The 17,780-nt window shown below is 36.5% G+C and overlaps 2 protein-coding genes across 2 annotated transcripts in view; one reads left to right on the top strand and one right to left on the bottom strand.

Annotated features, from left to right (window-relative positions):
- Nucleotides 1–17,780, top strand: part of LOC307169806 (muscle M-line assembly protein unc-89) — a 536,691-nt gene that overhangs the window by 343,397 nt on the left and 175,514 nt on the right. Inside the window, exons 13-18 of the mRNA XM_079890622.1 lie at nt 1,104–1,394; nt 3,424–3,717; nt 4,274–4,579; nt 6,720–6,773; nt 7,495–7,566; nt 10,873–11,176. Coding sequence (XP_079746748.1) covers nt 1,104–1,394; nt 3,424–3,717; nt 4,274–4,579; nt 6,720–6,773; nt 7,495–7,566; nt 10,873–11,176 — 1,321 coding nt within the window. The remainder of the gene's footprint in view (nt 1–1,103; nt 1,395–3,423; nt 3,718–4,273; nt 4,580–6,719; nt 6,774–7,494; nt 7,567–10,872; nt 11,177–17,780) is intronic.
- Nucleotides 1–17,780, bottom strand: part of LOC307169833 (transposable element Tcb1 transposase) — a 148,506-nt gene that overhangs the window by 68,394 nt on the left and 62,332 nt on the right. The gene's annotated exons all lie outside the window — the stretch shown is intronic.

The raw sequence follows: 17,780 nt of genomic DNA on the forward strand, positions 1-17,780 counted from the left end.
ATATGTTCAGTTTATGATATTCAGATCATTCACAATGTTTCTGTGTTTGATTATGGCAATGGTCTGGCTCGTGTTAACTTGTACCTCACACTCACAAGCTGATAGTCTTAAATGATGACATTGTTTGACACTTGAATGGCATTTTCTTGTTAAAATGCTGCTTCCCCAAATATTATGGAACACAAAGTCTCCTTTATGAATTACTCAGTCATTCAGCACCTTGCATTTGTCAGTAATTTTAAGGCAATAAGAATAACATTGTGTGACACTGACATGTCATCTTCACATTTCCTTTGCAACCTTTTAATGCTGAAATTCTTGGTAACATGATAAACATTTTAAATAAAAAATCAGTTTTAATATTTAGTAATAAATTCAACATGTTCACCAGATAACTCAATCAAATGAAGAAAAGAAAGCTGCATAAAGATGTCATTTCAACATTTTATGGCATGGCTGTACAACAACAACAAAAGCAACAATTAAAATAAATAAGTAATAAAAGCTAAAGACATGCAGGGAAAGATAAATCCTGATCCACATGTGGCTGACCAACACATTGCAGTGGAACCACAGTTCTCAAGTGGTGAACAGCAATAACTCTATAACATACAGACATTCAAACACACGGAATTAAATCATTTCAGTGTTCAAACATGTAAGATTAGTCTCACAATTCACCGTTGAACTAGACTGTGAAACAAACGTGTGTGTCTGTGTGTCTATGTGTGTCTGTGTGTGACACGATCTAGCATCTTTAGCTCAAAATATGGAGACAGAACAGAGTCATAACATGACAGATATTCATCTCAATCTCTCTTTTATTCAGCTTCACAGCTTGTCAAATTCAGCTAAAACACATTTTGTTGCTGACCTGCATCCACAAGTACTTCCTTCAGCTTTTATTTAGATCAGCACTTTTCAGAGCAGTTTTCAACAAACTGGAACTGAGACAGTAATATGTGAGAAGACAGCAAATCAAGTCCATCTGAATGATATTTCTGTAGTAGTTTCAAACTGTGATGTTCAGATGCACACTCTTGATCTGATGGCAACATTTCTTTGTGTTTCTCTGTTTCTATGTGCTGCTGTCGCTAATGAAGCGAGGTTGAAATCAGTGGAAGAGAGAAAATCAGTCACTCTAAAGACTGATGCTGAAATACAGAAAGATGATCAGATACAGTGGAGGTTTGGAGACATTCTCATAGCTGAAAGAGGAGGGACCGGAGAGACACATGATGATGGGAGATTCAGAGGCAGACTGGAGCTGGATAAGAAGACTGGATCTCTGACCATCACAAACATGAGACCTGAACATGCTGGAGTTTATAAACTAAAGATCAGCAACAGGAGAGGAACCACATACAAGACATTCAAAGTTGATGTTGTATATAGTGAGTATTGTCTTTCAGTTTAATATTTTAATGATATTTCCCTTTCTGCTTTTGCAACAAATGAAATTAAAACATGATGAATACAATGACTAAACTATATATTTATGTAATTTAATTGGTGTGTTTATTTTCTGAATTATGATTGTAAAAAGCACACAGGTGTTCAGACTGTGGTCCAGGGCCCACGGGAGACTAACAGGGGGTGCTAGGGACTCCAGTGCAATATAAAAGCCTATTCATTTAAGTTAGGAAGCCACATGATGTGTTTATTAACATCACTATGTAATGTGCTCATTTGTTGTATTTTAGGATCATGATGGGATCATTGTGTTTGGGGATTCTTGTTATCAAAAAGTTTGAAACCCCCTGGTGAAGTGTGGATGAGAATGATTATCAGATCATGACAGAAAGGAAGTTTGATCTTTGCCTCTGTTTGAAATCACATGAAATGCTGTCAGAATCAGTTAATACGGGGGTCTTCAAAGATTTTTTTTCAGGCAAGGTTTCCTAAAGGTGCATTCACACTACAAGCGACTTTGTCGCTGCATGTCTCCAGTGTCTGGCGGTGAGGTCTAGTGGGCGTTCCCATTACTGGGTGCCTAGTAATGTTTGTGAGTGACATTCACGGATGTTATCCCATGTTGTACAGTTGTAGACAACAAATCAGTTGCCGCTACAAACAAACATTTTAGAAGGAAAAGTCTAAGCATAAATGTAATCAGTACATAAAGTGCATAGTATTAAAGATGAAGGAGAGACAGCGAGTGCTCTTTGCCATCGCGGCTATTTTAACTCCAGCCAACGGTCACAGTCGCTTGTGTCGCCGAAAATCACCCACTCTCTATTGAAATGAATGGGATCCTGTCGCTGGTAGTGTGAATGCACTTTTAGGCGACAAAGACATGGAGCAGGGACCCCTGATCCAAAATGTGTCAAACAGAGCTATAAATTAAAGGATTAGTTCACTTTCAAATGAAAATGAGCCCATTATTTACTCACCCTCAAGTCATCCTAGGTATATTTGACTTTCTTCTTTCAGACAAATACAATCTGAGTTATATAAAAAATGTCCTGGCTCTTCCAAGTTTTATAATGCAGTGGATTGCAACCAACAGCTTGAAGCTCAAAAACGTGCATCTATCCATCATAAACAAACTCCAAACGGCTCCTCTGGGTTACTAAAGGCCTTCTGAAGTAAAATGATGAGTTTGTGTAAGAAAAATATTGATATTTAACACGTAACAAAGTAAAATTCTAGCTTCCGGCTAGAATTGGAGTTTGTTTATGATGGATAGATGCACGTTTTTGATCTTCAATCTGTTGGTTGCAATCCACTGCATTATAAAGCTTGGAAGAGCCAGGACATTTTTTATATAAATCTGATTGTATTCGTCTGAAAGAAGAAAGTCATTTACACCTAGGATGACTTGAGGGTGAGTAAATCATGGGCTAATTTTCATTGGAAAGTGAACTAATCCTTTAAGCATATAGTCTATGATATTATTAGAAACCAACTGTATTATGTTAGTTAGGGTATTTCTGCATATAGTTGCTACAATCTGTTGAAGTTAAATGTTCTCCTGACCCGCACACTCATTTCATAATAAACACTAGATATTGTTTTAGACCAGTAAAGATCTGAATAAATGCAGTAAACATTACATTTAGACTGGATCAAGTGACACGATACCTCAGTTTAATCTAGGGATGACTGAAATGAAGATTCTGGAAGCACTAGGTGGAAAACCGAAACCTAAAATGACTTTTTGTAAAATTAATTTAATTTTGTAAAGTTAATTTCTTATTTTAAATTAATTTGTTTGTATAATTCTAGTATTATTAGACTTTTTAATTCAATTACATTTATTTAGCCTTTTTTGTGTGCTGTCATATTTTCCTCCTTATTTCAACAAAACGAAAATGCCATTTTTGGTGGCCGAAATTTCAGTTCTTCCCAAGTATAATCAGTTACTGACAGTAAAATATCAGTTTTATCTCTGTCTAATAACTATTTCTGTTTGTTCTCCAGGTGCGTACACTTACAAAACAGTGCTGGAGGGAAAATATGTTACTCTACCCTCTGATACTTATATAGTAAATGATGAGGTAAAATGGTTCTTTAATGACGAAATTCTCGCAATTGGAAAGAACGGAGACATTAAGAAGACTTCATACTGTGATGAGAGATTCAAAGACAGACTGGAATTAGATCATCAGACTGGAGATCTGACCATCAAAAACACCATAACCAGTGACGACGGAGTTTATCGTGTAAAGTTCCCCACACGTGGAATAGAAAGGAAATTCCGTGTCACTGTCAATGGTGAGTAATTCAAGCCTTTATAAGCAAATTATAATCATATAAGCATAAAATAGCATCCTCTTGAAATTAACATCTGTTTAGTAGTTAATTACAGTTGCATACTGTATTAGTGAAAATGTGTAGTGTAGTAATTTGATGAACTGTTTTAACATTGAGCAGACATGTGGTTTCAGTGTAGTGACATCAGCGATCACAGAAGAAATATGGCCTACAAATATGTTTGATTAGTTATTGGATGAGACAAAACTGAAAGAGCTGAAAGCATCATATATTAGCAAATCAGTTCATCTTACCTGCACAAAGTGACCATTTAAATAATAAACTCGTGTGTAAAGAAGTCAGGATACGTCACCTGTCGGTTCAGGGTCCTGCTACACACATTACAGTGATACTGAGAGACAGTAATGTGAAGTTTGAGTCTTTCTCCATTTCAAACTGATGAACATTATCTGAATGATATTTCTGTAGTAATTTCAAACTCTGATGTTCACATGCACACACTAATGGCAACATTTCTTTGTTTCTCTGTTTCTATGTGCTGCTGTCACTAATGCAGTGAGGAAAATACCAGTGGAAGAGGGAGAATCAGTCACTCTAAACCCTGAAACTGAAATACAGGAAGATGATCTGATACAGTGGAGGTTTGGAGATCAAGACATTCTCATAGCTGAAATCAGAGGAGGGACCGGAGAGACACATGATGATGATGATGATGAGAGATTCAGAGGCAGACTGAGGCTGGATGAGGAGACTGGATCTCTGACCATCACAGACACCACAGCTGAACACATTGGAGTTTATAAACTACAGATCAGCAGCAGCAGAGGAACCACAAACAAGAGATTTGTTGTTACTGTCTATAGTAAGTAGTTCTTTCAATTTATTTTTAAAATATACATGATGTATTTGTGAAAAGTGATGGTCCACTTTGTGTTTTGCTCTATCGATAAAAATAGTTCCAAACAAAGCCAAAGCATGAAAAAATATACTAAATAAATAATGCATCTGCAGAGAGAAATATTGTATTTATGTCAGAATTTGTTCTTAAGTATTACAGTTATTAGTGTTACATGTTTAATTTGCATGTCACCGGCAGTTTATTTTTACAAGTACTCTACATACACACAGCGTTTATATTCCCACTATTTTAGACTGGTCGGGTGGGGAGTAGCCCAGTGCCTGCGTGACTCGTCACAGAGACAGAAATCTTATGTTCATAATCTGAAAACCACGTCCACTGGGGGGAAACAACACTCTCCATTGACTTTGTATTACGCCTCCTTGTCATTTCTTGCTTCTAACAAAAGACAGAACATTGTCTAAAAGCTGCAATGAGACAGGGTGTACAGCAAACAAGCTAATAAAAACAACTAAGTTTTTATAAGGTTTCGACCCCAAAAAACGAGTGTTTAAGGAGACATAAGTGGATACAGGCACTTGAGTCAGAGCGCAACGTGTCATATTACTCTGAGAACTAACTTACGCCCACTGGAGGGGAACGTAATCGGCGACAGGATATTATTTTTAAGCATGTCAAAGGATTATTTCACCACCCTATGTGAACCAGAGAGGAGGAGATATATTGAGAAACTATATTTTATCAGTGCCCCTTTTCCTTACCTTCCTTTTGTTGGAGAAATGATCCAACTGAATAATCTACAACTATTTGATCGAATCACCAGGTAACAGCATAATTTAACCTAATGTTACCTAACAAAGATCAAAACACATAGCTATGATTATTTCATCCCTTAACATATGTAATAATAATCAAGGCACACATATCCTCAGCTTTATGAAAGTTAGAGGGAAACAGGGGTGCAGTTGATTACTAAAATGATGGGGCAAGTTGGCTGTTAGAAAGCTAATATTAGCTATGTGTGTTAGCAAACTGTAGCTTGGGCCAACTAGTATTCGTCCACTTTGATATTCACTATTTAATATGAACTCTTTGATAAAATTTACTCATTCTTCCTGCTGAGGCTTCATGTCTTATTGCCTGTATCCACTTTTGTCTCCTTAAAGGCTGGCTTTTACTCAGCTTCACGCAATACAAAGTCAAAGGAGAGGATTAAACTGTAAATTATAAAATGGATTTATAAATGGGTACGATTTTAAAACATCTCATGTTATTAACTCCCGTAATTATTTCACTGGTAAAAATAAATAAAATAAATCTGTGTGTAAGTATACAATGAATAAACATTATCCCTTAAATGTCACCCTTAATAATCTTGTATGGACATGTTCGTTTGTCTTGGCTCAAAGCCACTTGCTTCAAACTTTTCTTCATGTTAATTACAAGTGATACAATGAAATATTTCTATTCAAAACAATATTTTGGGTCCAATTATTTCCTCAACTTATTTTTGGTATTGAGGTAAAAGTTAATTTCCTTGGATTTGATCTGCAAGAGAGTTGTGATCACAGAGATGATTTGAACGGTTTCCCCTTTTGCAGCGACTTTGCATTTTCTTTAGACAGGGTGACCGTCCTCTAATAAGTTTCCCCCGATACTTTTGTAAAAGCTAAAATATGATCACACCTCAGATTTGATCCTCCTAAGGCTGAAAAATCTCCCGAGTGCTGTCACTGTCTTCTGCCATGTTTTCTCATACAAAAAACAACATTGCATGCAGTGCCTGCGTCAGACTGATGCTGACTGGACAGGATTTACCGCCAGTTTTTCATAATCACAATATCAAACACGGTTTTAATGATAATTAAATTTACAAGTACTTCCTTCAGCTTTTATTTAGATCATAAATTCAGTTTCCTGAGGAAAATATGAAAAGAAAGAACATGGCACTACAAGATGCATCTTGCCAGGCTTGATGTCAGTGATCATTGGTTCAGCATGTTTTGAATTGAACGAGCAAAAGTTCGCTTGACAGCTGACCTGAGATGTGATTATATATGATTTTTTTTTTTTTTTTATCACAATATCTAATGAATGTAAAAAGTGTCATTGTCTAATAAGTATGTGATTGTTGTTAAAACAGAATCACGTTTCATACCATCACTTTTTCATCTTGGACTGAAAATGCTGGGAACAGGTGAGATTCTATTGAAGCTCTTTAACTTAAGATCATGATCTGATGTGTGTGATGTGGCACAATTTTACACTCTGTTCATATATCAGAGATTTAAACTTATATTTATATAGAACGTTCACTAAATATGAAAAGAAAGAACATGGCACTACAAGACGAATCTTGCCAGGCTTGATGTCAGTAATCATTGGTTCATGCATGTTTTGAATTGAACAAGCAACAGCTCGCTTGACAGCAGACCTTATATAGAACATTTACAAAATATGCTACTAACAATGTATTGGTTAAATGATTTTGTGCATTGTATTTCTAATGGACATTTGATGGTAGAATGTTGATGTGAGGCTGGAGTCACACTAAAAGACTTTCAAAATGTGAGAAATCACAAACATGACGATAAGAAATCATAGATTTAGCTGTTTTGTTCCTCTAGTGTAGGGGGGGTGGTAATTTACAAGTACTTCCTTCAGCTTTTATTCAGATCATAAATTCAGTTTCCTGAGTAAAATATGAAAAGAAAGAACATGGCACTACAAAAAGCATCTTGCCAGGCTTGATGTCAGTGATCATTGGTCCACGCGTGTTTTGAATTGAACGAGCAAAAGCTCGATTGACAGCTGACCTGAGATGTGATTATATATGACCTTGTTTTTTTTTTATCACAATATCTAATGAATGTAAAAAGGGTCATTGTTTAATAATTCTGTGATTGTTGTTTAAACAGGATCATGTGACATATCATCACTTCCTCCTCCTCTTCTTCATCATCTTCCTCCACCGAAACAGCTGGAAGCAGGTGAGATTCTGTTGTGTGCTGAAGATCTTTAACTTAAGATCATGATCTGATGTGTGTGATGTGGCGTTCAAGTGTTCTTGGGGGACGTTCACGAGTTTACACCAAATATCCAGACAAGACAAGATTAGGGGTGACCACGAATAGTCTAGGTTCGATGCATGGATAGGAGGACTACCAATCTCACAGTCGAATCTTCGCAGAGGTGTTATGAAAGAGGATCATGTCATTTTGCTTGAGGGTGCTCAGTGTCTAATTTCACATCTAACAACTGGGTTTCTGCCAATAAGTGAATATACAGCCTATTATGTTAATGCTGTAAATAAAAATGTGAAAAAAATAAGTTTTTAATAAGGATATTCTCCAAGGCTGGATTTAGCATCAGGAAAACCATGATCGCACTTCTGCCGGCCAACATTAACAAGTTGGTTTTCCTCAGGACATTCTAAAACGCTTAACGTGAAAAACGCTTTTAAAACGCTTAAAGGGCACTTTAACATGGCTTAATGTATATTAACCCCTTGCTCATCACCCCCAATTTTGGCAAGTGCTGCATACATGAAATGCCCAAAATAAAAAGGTTACTGCTCATAAGTAATTCTGAATAGAAACATAACACACATACATTTAGAAAGCCAACCCTTGAGAGTTTATAGTTCAAGACTCAAAATTAACCAGACTGTTATTAATATTGAGATATATAAGCTCAAACATATTTTGAACTAAAATAATCTGGGATCACCAGTGATCCCTGTCAGGTAAGGGGTTAAAAGCAGGTTTAAAAAAACCTTGTTTTGCTTTATATACCAATACATAATTAAAATGTAAGTACTCTGAAAAGGAGAGTATAAAAATCGAGTGTCTGTAGTCCTCTCAGGGCTGCAATAAACACAGCTACTTATTCCATTCACTCTCACCCCCAACCTTCTGGGCTCCTTTCAAAGCCACGCCCCCAAAACACATGAACGCGCGACGCTGACCGCTCAGCCTGGAGGAGGACGCGTTTGCCAGCGCCGAGCGGAGAGGAGCGCAGTGCATGTAGTGACATCATGTCAGAATCACATGTAATAAAATACCTAACTTTATCATTATGTATATAAACAACTAACATGGCTGTTAGTACTCACTATCAAGCTAGCATATCGATACTGGTAAAGTTTAAAATATATTGAGTTTGATTTGGTAACGAGCTAGTACACGTTTTCCCATTACCATCAGTTACGCTGTGATGAAGGTGAATTTCGTGTAAGATTCATAACATATACGGTGTTTTGCATGTAAGAGCTTCCACGATGAAAGCACTGTTGGCTCTGATGAGGATGCCGATATTGACTCTCGTCTGACTTCTTGCTTTATCCAAAGACTTTTTGGTCATAGCCTTTTCGAATAGGCTACTGTCTTCATTTTTTTTTGCCTTCACTGACTGTATGCAGGTACTGGGAATTTTGACTGCTCTTTCTCTGCCATAATTGTGATTCTTCCTTGCTTCTGTGCCCCTCCTTGAGTCAAAGGGGTGCGTGCATGTGGGCAGCTCCTGTCGCAGCAGGGGTGGTAGCCATGGTAGCGAGGGAGAGTGACAGTCGCCCAGCCAATCATTTCATTCGTTCCGAATGGAAATAAGTAGCTGTGTTTATTGCACCCTGAGAGGACTACAGACACTCGATTTTTATACTCTCTTTTTCAGAGTACTTACATTTTAATAATGTATTGGTATATAAAGACAGTTTAAACAGATTTTGGAAAAAGTTTATACTTAATGTATATTAAGACAGTGATGTTACAAGTCCAAATTCATTAAGGACCACACTAAGCATATGTAGCCTACAGAAACGCAGATGAGCGCAGAATATGAACGCAACGCGTTTTATTTATAATAACGTTTTTTCTTTAAAGGGAAATGCTTAATGTGATAGAAATATAGACTTTATTATTTTATTTTTTTCAAAAAAGCGACTAGCGACAAATCTAACTACTTTTCGGACAAACCTCAGTAACCTCCAAATGTTGCCAGCACAGTCCTGTGATAGCGCGAGGTTTGCTTTCTGCCGTCACACACACATCTGCGTCTTACCTGTTCAGTGAATGGCTGAGAGAGGAGCAGCAGCACGGCAGCAAACAGACGTGGATGAGCAGTGTTGTTTTCACGGACTTATCACTTATCTTTTGTTTTATATTTAAAGAATTTAGATTGACCATTTTATTTTCCTTTCTTTTCTTGTGCTTACCACCTGTGGGCTAATACTCACTAGCCTATCTCAATTCAGATAATTTTACACATAAAAAATAGTCATTCAATAGCTACTCGTTCTATTGTCTGACAAAAAACATATAATAAATGAGAACAGATTTATTGGACATTCAGCTATATTATATTATATTATATTATATTATATTATATTATATTATATTATATTATATTATATTATATTATATTAAAATACAGTATGTGAGCATGATTTTAATGAGAGAAAAACATTAGGCAGGCAGAATGCAAGTACACCGCAGTGACGTCATGAATATATGCTAATTGACGTATGACGTCATCTAGCGACATTTAGGGGAGGTGTTAGGTACTTTCCTTTGAAAATAGTTGGCAATACTGTGCCCCACCCGGTCACCAACGGTCACGGTCACTTGTGTCGCCAGAAATCACCCACTCTCTATTGAAATTAATGTGATCCTGTTGCTGGTAGTTTGAATGCACCTTTAGGCAACAAAGACATGGAGCTGGGACCCCCGATCTAAAATGTGTCTACATTTTACATATTCAGCATAATAGTCTATGATATTATTAGAAACCAACTGTATTATGTTAGTTAGGGTATTTCTGCATATAGTTGCTACAATCTGTTGAAGTAAAATGTTCTCCTGACCGGCACACTCATTTCAGAGTAAACACTAGATATTGCTTTAGACCAGTAAAGATCTGAATAATTACAGTAAACATTACATTTAGACTGGATCAAGTGACACGATACCTCAGTTTAATCTAGGGATGCACTGAAATTAGAACTCTGGGAACACTAGGTGGAAAACCGAAACCTAAAATGACTTTTTGTAAAATAATTCATGTCTTATTTATAATTATTTTGTTGGTATAATTCTATTATTAGTAGACTTTTCAATTCAATTCAATTTATTTTTCTTTTTTTGTGTGCATCATATTTTCATCCTTATTTATACAAAAAGAAAAACAAAAGTGCCATTTTGGGCGGCCGAAATTTCAGTTGTTCCCTGGTATAATCAGTTACTGACAGTGAAATAACAGTTTTACCTCTGTCTACATAACTATTTCTGTTTGTTCTCCAGATGTGTGCACTTCTGAAAGCGTCAGAGTGCTGGAGGGAGAAGATGTCACTCTATCCTCTGATACCTATAGAGTAAAAGATGAGGTAAAATGGTTCTTTAATGATAAAATTCTTGCAACTGGAAAGGACGGAGACATTAAGAAGACTCCATACTGTGATGAGATATTCAAAGACAGACTGGTATTAGGGCCTCAGCCTGGAGATCTGACCATCAAAAACACCAGAACCAGTGACAACGGAGTTTATTGTCTGAAGTTACTCTCACGTGGAATAGAAAGGAAATTCGTTGTTATTGTCAATGGTGAGTAATTCAAGCCTTTATAAATTATAATCATATAAGCATAAAATAGCATCCTCTTGAATTTAACATCTGTTTAGTAGTTAAAATTACAGTTGAATATTAGTGAAAACGTGTAGTGTGGTAAAGACCACATAAGCATATGAGCCTACAGAAACGCAGATGAGCGCAGAATATGAACGGAACGCGTTTTCTTTATAATAACGTTTTTTCTTTGAGAGGAAAAAGCTTAATGTGTAATTAAACGTGTTGTGTTCATATTCAGGGCTCATCTGCTTTTCTGTTGACTTTATACTGTGCTTCATTAATAAGGTGTGTGCAGAATTTGGTCTAACTGTCTTCTTGAGAGATTAAGCCGTTAAGCGTTTTTCACGTTACGCGTTTTAGAATGTAGGATATTTATCCGCGCACAATTTGAAAAGACTCAAACGGACACAGATAGAGTGAAAGAGACATTTCTTTTCTTTCTATCAGGTAGGGAAGCCTACAAGTGATTTCAAAATATTTCAGCAGTTCTAGTTAGATTTCTGGATGCTGTGAACATAGCTAAAGACTGCACCCCAGTTTCGCGTTTATTGTCGTCTCTGCAGTTAAAAAGACAAAGTTGACAATTCTGGCTATCCTTTCGTAATTTTAATAATTTTTCTTTATTTTCATTTTATTTATTGATCACGCAGGGTTATCTAATTGAACTATTTGTGGCTTTTGTTTTGTGACAATCTGCAGAGTGTGTGCGTGTTTCTCCTCGGGGCTCCTCCCACAAAACAGATTTCTGATTGCATTTAACATGTTGGATATTTATGATTTGAGATCAGTGTGACCCGGACGTTCTTCAGAGCAGATTCAGTCACTCTTAATACACCTCACAACACAGCAAAACCTGATCAAATAATCTGTCAAGATTATCAGTAATTTTCCTAGGATTGACTCGGAAGGGGAGAATTGGACACAAATCGGCCCGAATATCTTGTAGTGTGTGTTCAAGCTTAATCTCTAGATCAGTACATCTCTCTTTTTAATATCTGTAATTGTCTGTGTATTTTCTGGCTGATTCCGCAGGAAACAGAGTGAAGGATTCAGCGACTGTAGAGATGCCGCCGGAGAATGAAGAGGGGATGAGATTACTTGTGATGTGATGAGATAAGACACGCCCACCAGTGACATCATCAACAATTCAGCTCCAGTTGCAGCAACAAAAACATATTTCTGCTTATATGAGCCTTAAAGTGAGAAATGAATCTGTGTCTGTTGAGCTGTTAAACTTGTCTGTAAAAAGCTTCTTTGGTTTTAGATGAACAGGGAAACGTGTTTATCAAACAGTTTCATATATTGTTTTTTAATGTTACGCTTCATACCTGTTACTCTATTAACATAATACTAGTCTGACTTTTACAGCTTTGATTTTGTGTGATTGTAGACAGCAAGTTTAAGTAATATGCTTTTTTTGTTGTTTTACCACAGCAGTATTTCTATAACCACTGAATGTGCTGTTTTATGTTAATAACAGCAGAACCAGATTAATGTTGATGTTCATCTGATCACAGCCTCTTTAAAGCTGAGATCACATGACCTTCTCTTCATGTGTAGAAATTCATTAGTGCATCTTTGACCATTCAGGGTTACTGAATTTCACTGTAAGTGACCCTTTTATTGAAAAAAAAAAAAAAAACTTATGTTGACATTCTTTTTAATATTTTCGTTGAAATTTGTAAATGTGTGCCTTATTTTGCTTTAGTAATTCTGCTTAAATAAGGGTCTGATCTGAAGTGATTCTGTTCATCTTCCAATCAGATGTGAATGCCAAATTGTAAATGTGATCTGAAATTATTTGTATTCATGATGAAGCACTTAAAATTACTCAAAGTGCCTTTGTTCAATCCTAGTACTTAGTTACACTATAACCACATTGTGTTGTTTTGTGTTGTTTTATTGATTTTGATAAAAGCATCTGCTTGAGGAATACATGTTCATGTTAGATATAGATATGCCACTGATCTTAATACATTTCTGTCCTCTAGTGGAAAAACGCTTACCGGTATTTTACTTACTAACAGCCGTCCAATCCAGCCATGAAAATGCTCTATAGATGCACTTCATCTTTAGCATGCAACTTATAAACAATGTACCAATGTACAATATTAATAAATAATAAAAAGGTAAAATTGTGTGAAATGTGTGTTGCTTCATACCATATGTACTGTATGTACACAATAGCCTACAATCTTCATTAAATCTGAACTTAGTTATAACCATAAAATATATAGTTGTGTTAATCGTAATCGCAAACAAAGATGAAATGGGACAATAGTTTAGACGTTGTTCAGTTAGCTGAATTTGGTAATTGAAGAGTATAATGGTTTTGTGTTTAAATTTGGCATGTCATTAAAAACCGAATTACAGTTCAAGAAAAGTCCAATCTAGCCATGAAAAGGCCTAGATGCACTTCATCTTTTTGAGCACCAGATGGCAGTAGAAGTGGAAAAAAAATACTTACCCAATACCCAAATTTATACACTTTTGTATTCAAGGCCTCGTTGCTTTTGTAATTTGTGGCTATAACACTTATTAATAACCATAGCAACACTATGTAATAGTATGTATAGTTTATTTCTATAACGCATACAGTGGCGTTTTAGGGCCTTATTTTGAAGGCAGGTTGTGTATTACCCGTATTAGAAAAGTCTGTGTATAAAATGGGATTAAAGCGCTTAAACATATTTAAGGGATAGTTCACCCCTAAATTAAAATGATTTCCTCATATCACTAATATCACCACCTGAATGTGTGTGACAGAGTGTGTTGATGTCCAGATGTGTGGTCTGGTTGCTGATGGGATTGTTCAGCACACAGCTGTAGGTGTTTTTATTCTATTGATTAAATATAAGACATTTCTCAGGCAGTAAATGTGGATATTTTAGAAGAATTTAAGGAGAGCTGGTCTGTTCTTTACTCTGTCTCGCCCTGCCATGGTCTTGTCTTGATCTCAATGATCTCAACCCCTCAAAAGTCTTGGTTTTGTCTTGGTTTCAACACACACTGGTCTTGGTCTTGACCAGGGGCCTGTTTCAGAAAGGAGGTTCAACCAACTCTGAGTTAAAACTTGAACTCTGAGTTGACTTACCCTGAGATGGGAAACTCTGAGTTTTCGGTTACAGAACAGCTCAAATGAGCCATTATCAATGGAGCGCAGATATTATGAGTCACCATGGCAACAGCGCCAGACACAAAGAGGTCTGCACGTTTCTCACCTTTACATTTTAATTACTGTTATACAGTGTTGGGTGTAATTAATTACCAAGTAATCTAAATACTGCAATTTAATTAAATGGATTACTCTTAATTCTTCTGTAATTTAAAGTAAAATCTGATGTAATTGCATTAGACTATAGAATAATTCTGTATATTTAACATACATTTTTAAAAGGTATATTTAACCTTCTCCCTCTACACACTTTGGTCAATTCAAGAATAATTCATGCAATTGTATATTGTTTATTTTAAAGCATTAAAAGTGCAATTTCTTGTCTCTCCTTGTATTGTTCAAGTGGTTGAGGTTGATATGGGATTTAGTAATTAGTAATAAGTAGACATTAATCTAATTACACTGCTGATGTCATTTGTACTTAGTAATACAAGTAACTTACCCAACTGTTATAATATCAGAGGTGAAAAAACAGTATGTTATTCAACCTAATTTTAATTTTCATGTAGGTACAATCCTGCAGGTATTAAAAGAACATATAAAACATAATTCAATCAGGTAAGGCTTGAGCATATCATGGGTGTAGGCTACCTGACTTTACATTTGACATGTTAAATAACTAAATAGCATCCAGTGTCTAGCAGTGCAGCAGCATTTTTGGCTGAGGGAATTCCTGGAGGGACTTCAGAGCCAGTCACTCCTGAAGATCCAAGGGCCTCATAAAATGTAAGAGGTTTATATACGTGTTATTTTTTATATAGGCTATTTTTGATATTTCTATTTATTTTACTTTGGGTTGGGTTTTTTGTTGGTCCTAACGGATTCTGATGGTAATATCTGTCTTTTGGAGCCTCCTGTCCCAACAGAACCCCAGACAGTTGTAAGTCGCCTACTCAATACACCAGAAATTATGACAAATAGTGTTATAAATTGTACTCAACCAAATGCTCATCACATGAGGATAAAGTGTCACGTTTAAATCAAGAAACATAAACGAGGACTCAAATGCAGATGAAAAAAAGGTAAGATTTTAATTAACAAACCAAACAAAAGTACAAAGAATAAACAAAACTCCCACGTGGGGGAAAACACTAGAACAAATACTAAACAGGTTTAAACACTAAGAACAAAACACAAGAACATAAGACAACGTAACAGCACAAGACTACAGACACAAGGAGACTAAATAGGGGAGCAAACAAAGGAGGGTAACGAACACAACAGGTGGGACAAATAAACCAATAACTAGATAACAAGATGGGAGGGGCTAGACAATGGACACGAGCACATGGCTCAAAACAACAAAACACCCAAGTGCAAAACAAGACAGGACAAGCTTGTGACATAAAGAGTTTCTGCTGCCACAGAGAGGTAATGTTAATATTATGTGTCTACACATCACACAATCTACACATTCAGATTTTTTTCACATATTTATATGGAGTAGCCTATAGAATATAAGTTTATATCCAAGTTTAAACGGGTATTCTTATCCCCCCCCCCCCCTCCTCCATGGTAACTGACTCCCCCCCTCCCCCTCATCAATTATACTCTTACACACGTCACTAACTACGTCATCATGTCAGGTTGAATGATTCTGATTGGCTAAGAAATAGATAAACAGTAAATTTCCACAAATGGACTGATAGGCAGAAGCATCTCTTCATTAATGATACGGCTGACACCATGAGGTCACAGAACTGCTTTATCTAGACGCCAGCTTGTCCTTTCATCTTGTGTTCACCTCACCAATAGTGCCAGTTGTCCACCAATACTGATCTGTAACAAATAATACTGGCACACACACAGCTTCTTCATGGTTGAAATTGGTCAAGCTTGAACTATAAACAGAACAGTTTCCAAAAACATCCCGATAACATGTTCTTTCTCTCAATGAGAGGTGCAGACAACATTCACCACTATTCACCAAAAGTAAAAATAAATGCTTTAAGAAGTCATTCAAATTATTTAATATGAAAGAAAAAATACTGATTATTGATTACTAACTTGATTATAAATCACTCAAAAGAATATAAATACATTATTGAAGCAATGGATTCCGGAATCTGACATGAAGTTGAAAGTCTTTCTCAATTTGCTATGTAATTCTGTTTGAAATCACAATGATATAATAATCAGTGTCAAAACTACAAGCCTGCAGGCTTTGCTGCTTTTTCTGACTCATTTAAAAACTGACTGATCACCTCATTTTTAAAGGTGCATTGCGCAAGTCTCTGAGTTTTTGCAGAACTATGCCCCCTTCTGGCAACACGCGAAACTGCAACCAGAGTTGTGCACGCGGTTACGTGGAGTTTGCGTTGGGGTTTGGGATGAACTAGAAGCCGGTCTCTTTGAATCCATCTTCTACTTTTGCCAAAGTCGCTTGAGTTGTCTTCGCTGATGCGGATAATGGCGGCGAATACACAAACCTGCCAGACATAGCCAGGTGAGCGTGAACGCGCATGAAGTCAGGCCCAGTCGATTCCGTCCCGAATCCCTCTTATTTATTTTACTGTACAGGTTTATAGAGGCAATCTCAGAGATCATAGAAGGGCTCATTCAGCCCATCAGGCAATTGTTTAAGCATGTATGGGTTAGAAAAACGGGTATTTTTAACATGAAAAGTTGCTTAATGCACCTTTAAGTTGAAATAACGATATATTATGTTGAAATAACATTATTAATAATAAATCTTTAAGAATATTTGATTGAATGCTGAATGTTGTGCCTGTTCAATTTAATAATTGTGATCATTAAAATAATTTAATATTAAATATTAAGTGGCCAATGTTTGCTCATTTATTAATAGTATTATATAGCAATTTATCTAGCACCCCCTCAGCACGTTAAAAATTATCCGGCGCCGCCCCTGGTTATAAAATGGTCGAGTTTAAATCGGTCTCGGGCTCATAATTACAGTTTTGTGTCGGGCCGGGCAGGGCTCGGACACAACGTGCACGGGCTCCGGTGGGGTCGGGCACTCGGGCTTGATTTTTTTGGGCCCGATCTAAGCTCTAAGATGGACTATATCGTTAAGCACCTAGGCCTATCCATTCCAAATCATTATAATCAGCAATAGAAACGGACCCACAATGGCCACTGTAAGAAGGCTTAAAAAAGTTGCGCATTTTATGATCTTAAAAAGCGAGATGGACTATGTCGTGAAGCATCTAGGCCTAAATCATAATCAGCAATACAAACGGACCCACAAAGCAGGCATACTGTAACAGTTGCTACACGCATTAAAGCACATTGTTTTAGGCTACCAGCTGTCATTTCCGTAAAAAGTAGCATATACCGCCTGCTATTCAATCAGTTGTCAGCTACCGGGTAGTCTTCCAAAATTATACAGCAACAGACCAAATACAAAAGAAACAAAATGGAGAAAAAATAATACGGTCGGACCTTG

Source organism: Squalius cephalus (genome assembly GCF_949319135.1).
Source record: "Squalius cephalus genome assembly, chromosome: 13".
NCBI classification, from domain to species: Eukaryota; Metazoa; Chordata; class Actinopteri; order Cypriniformes; family Leuciscidae; genus Squalius; species Squalius cephalus.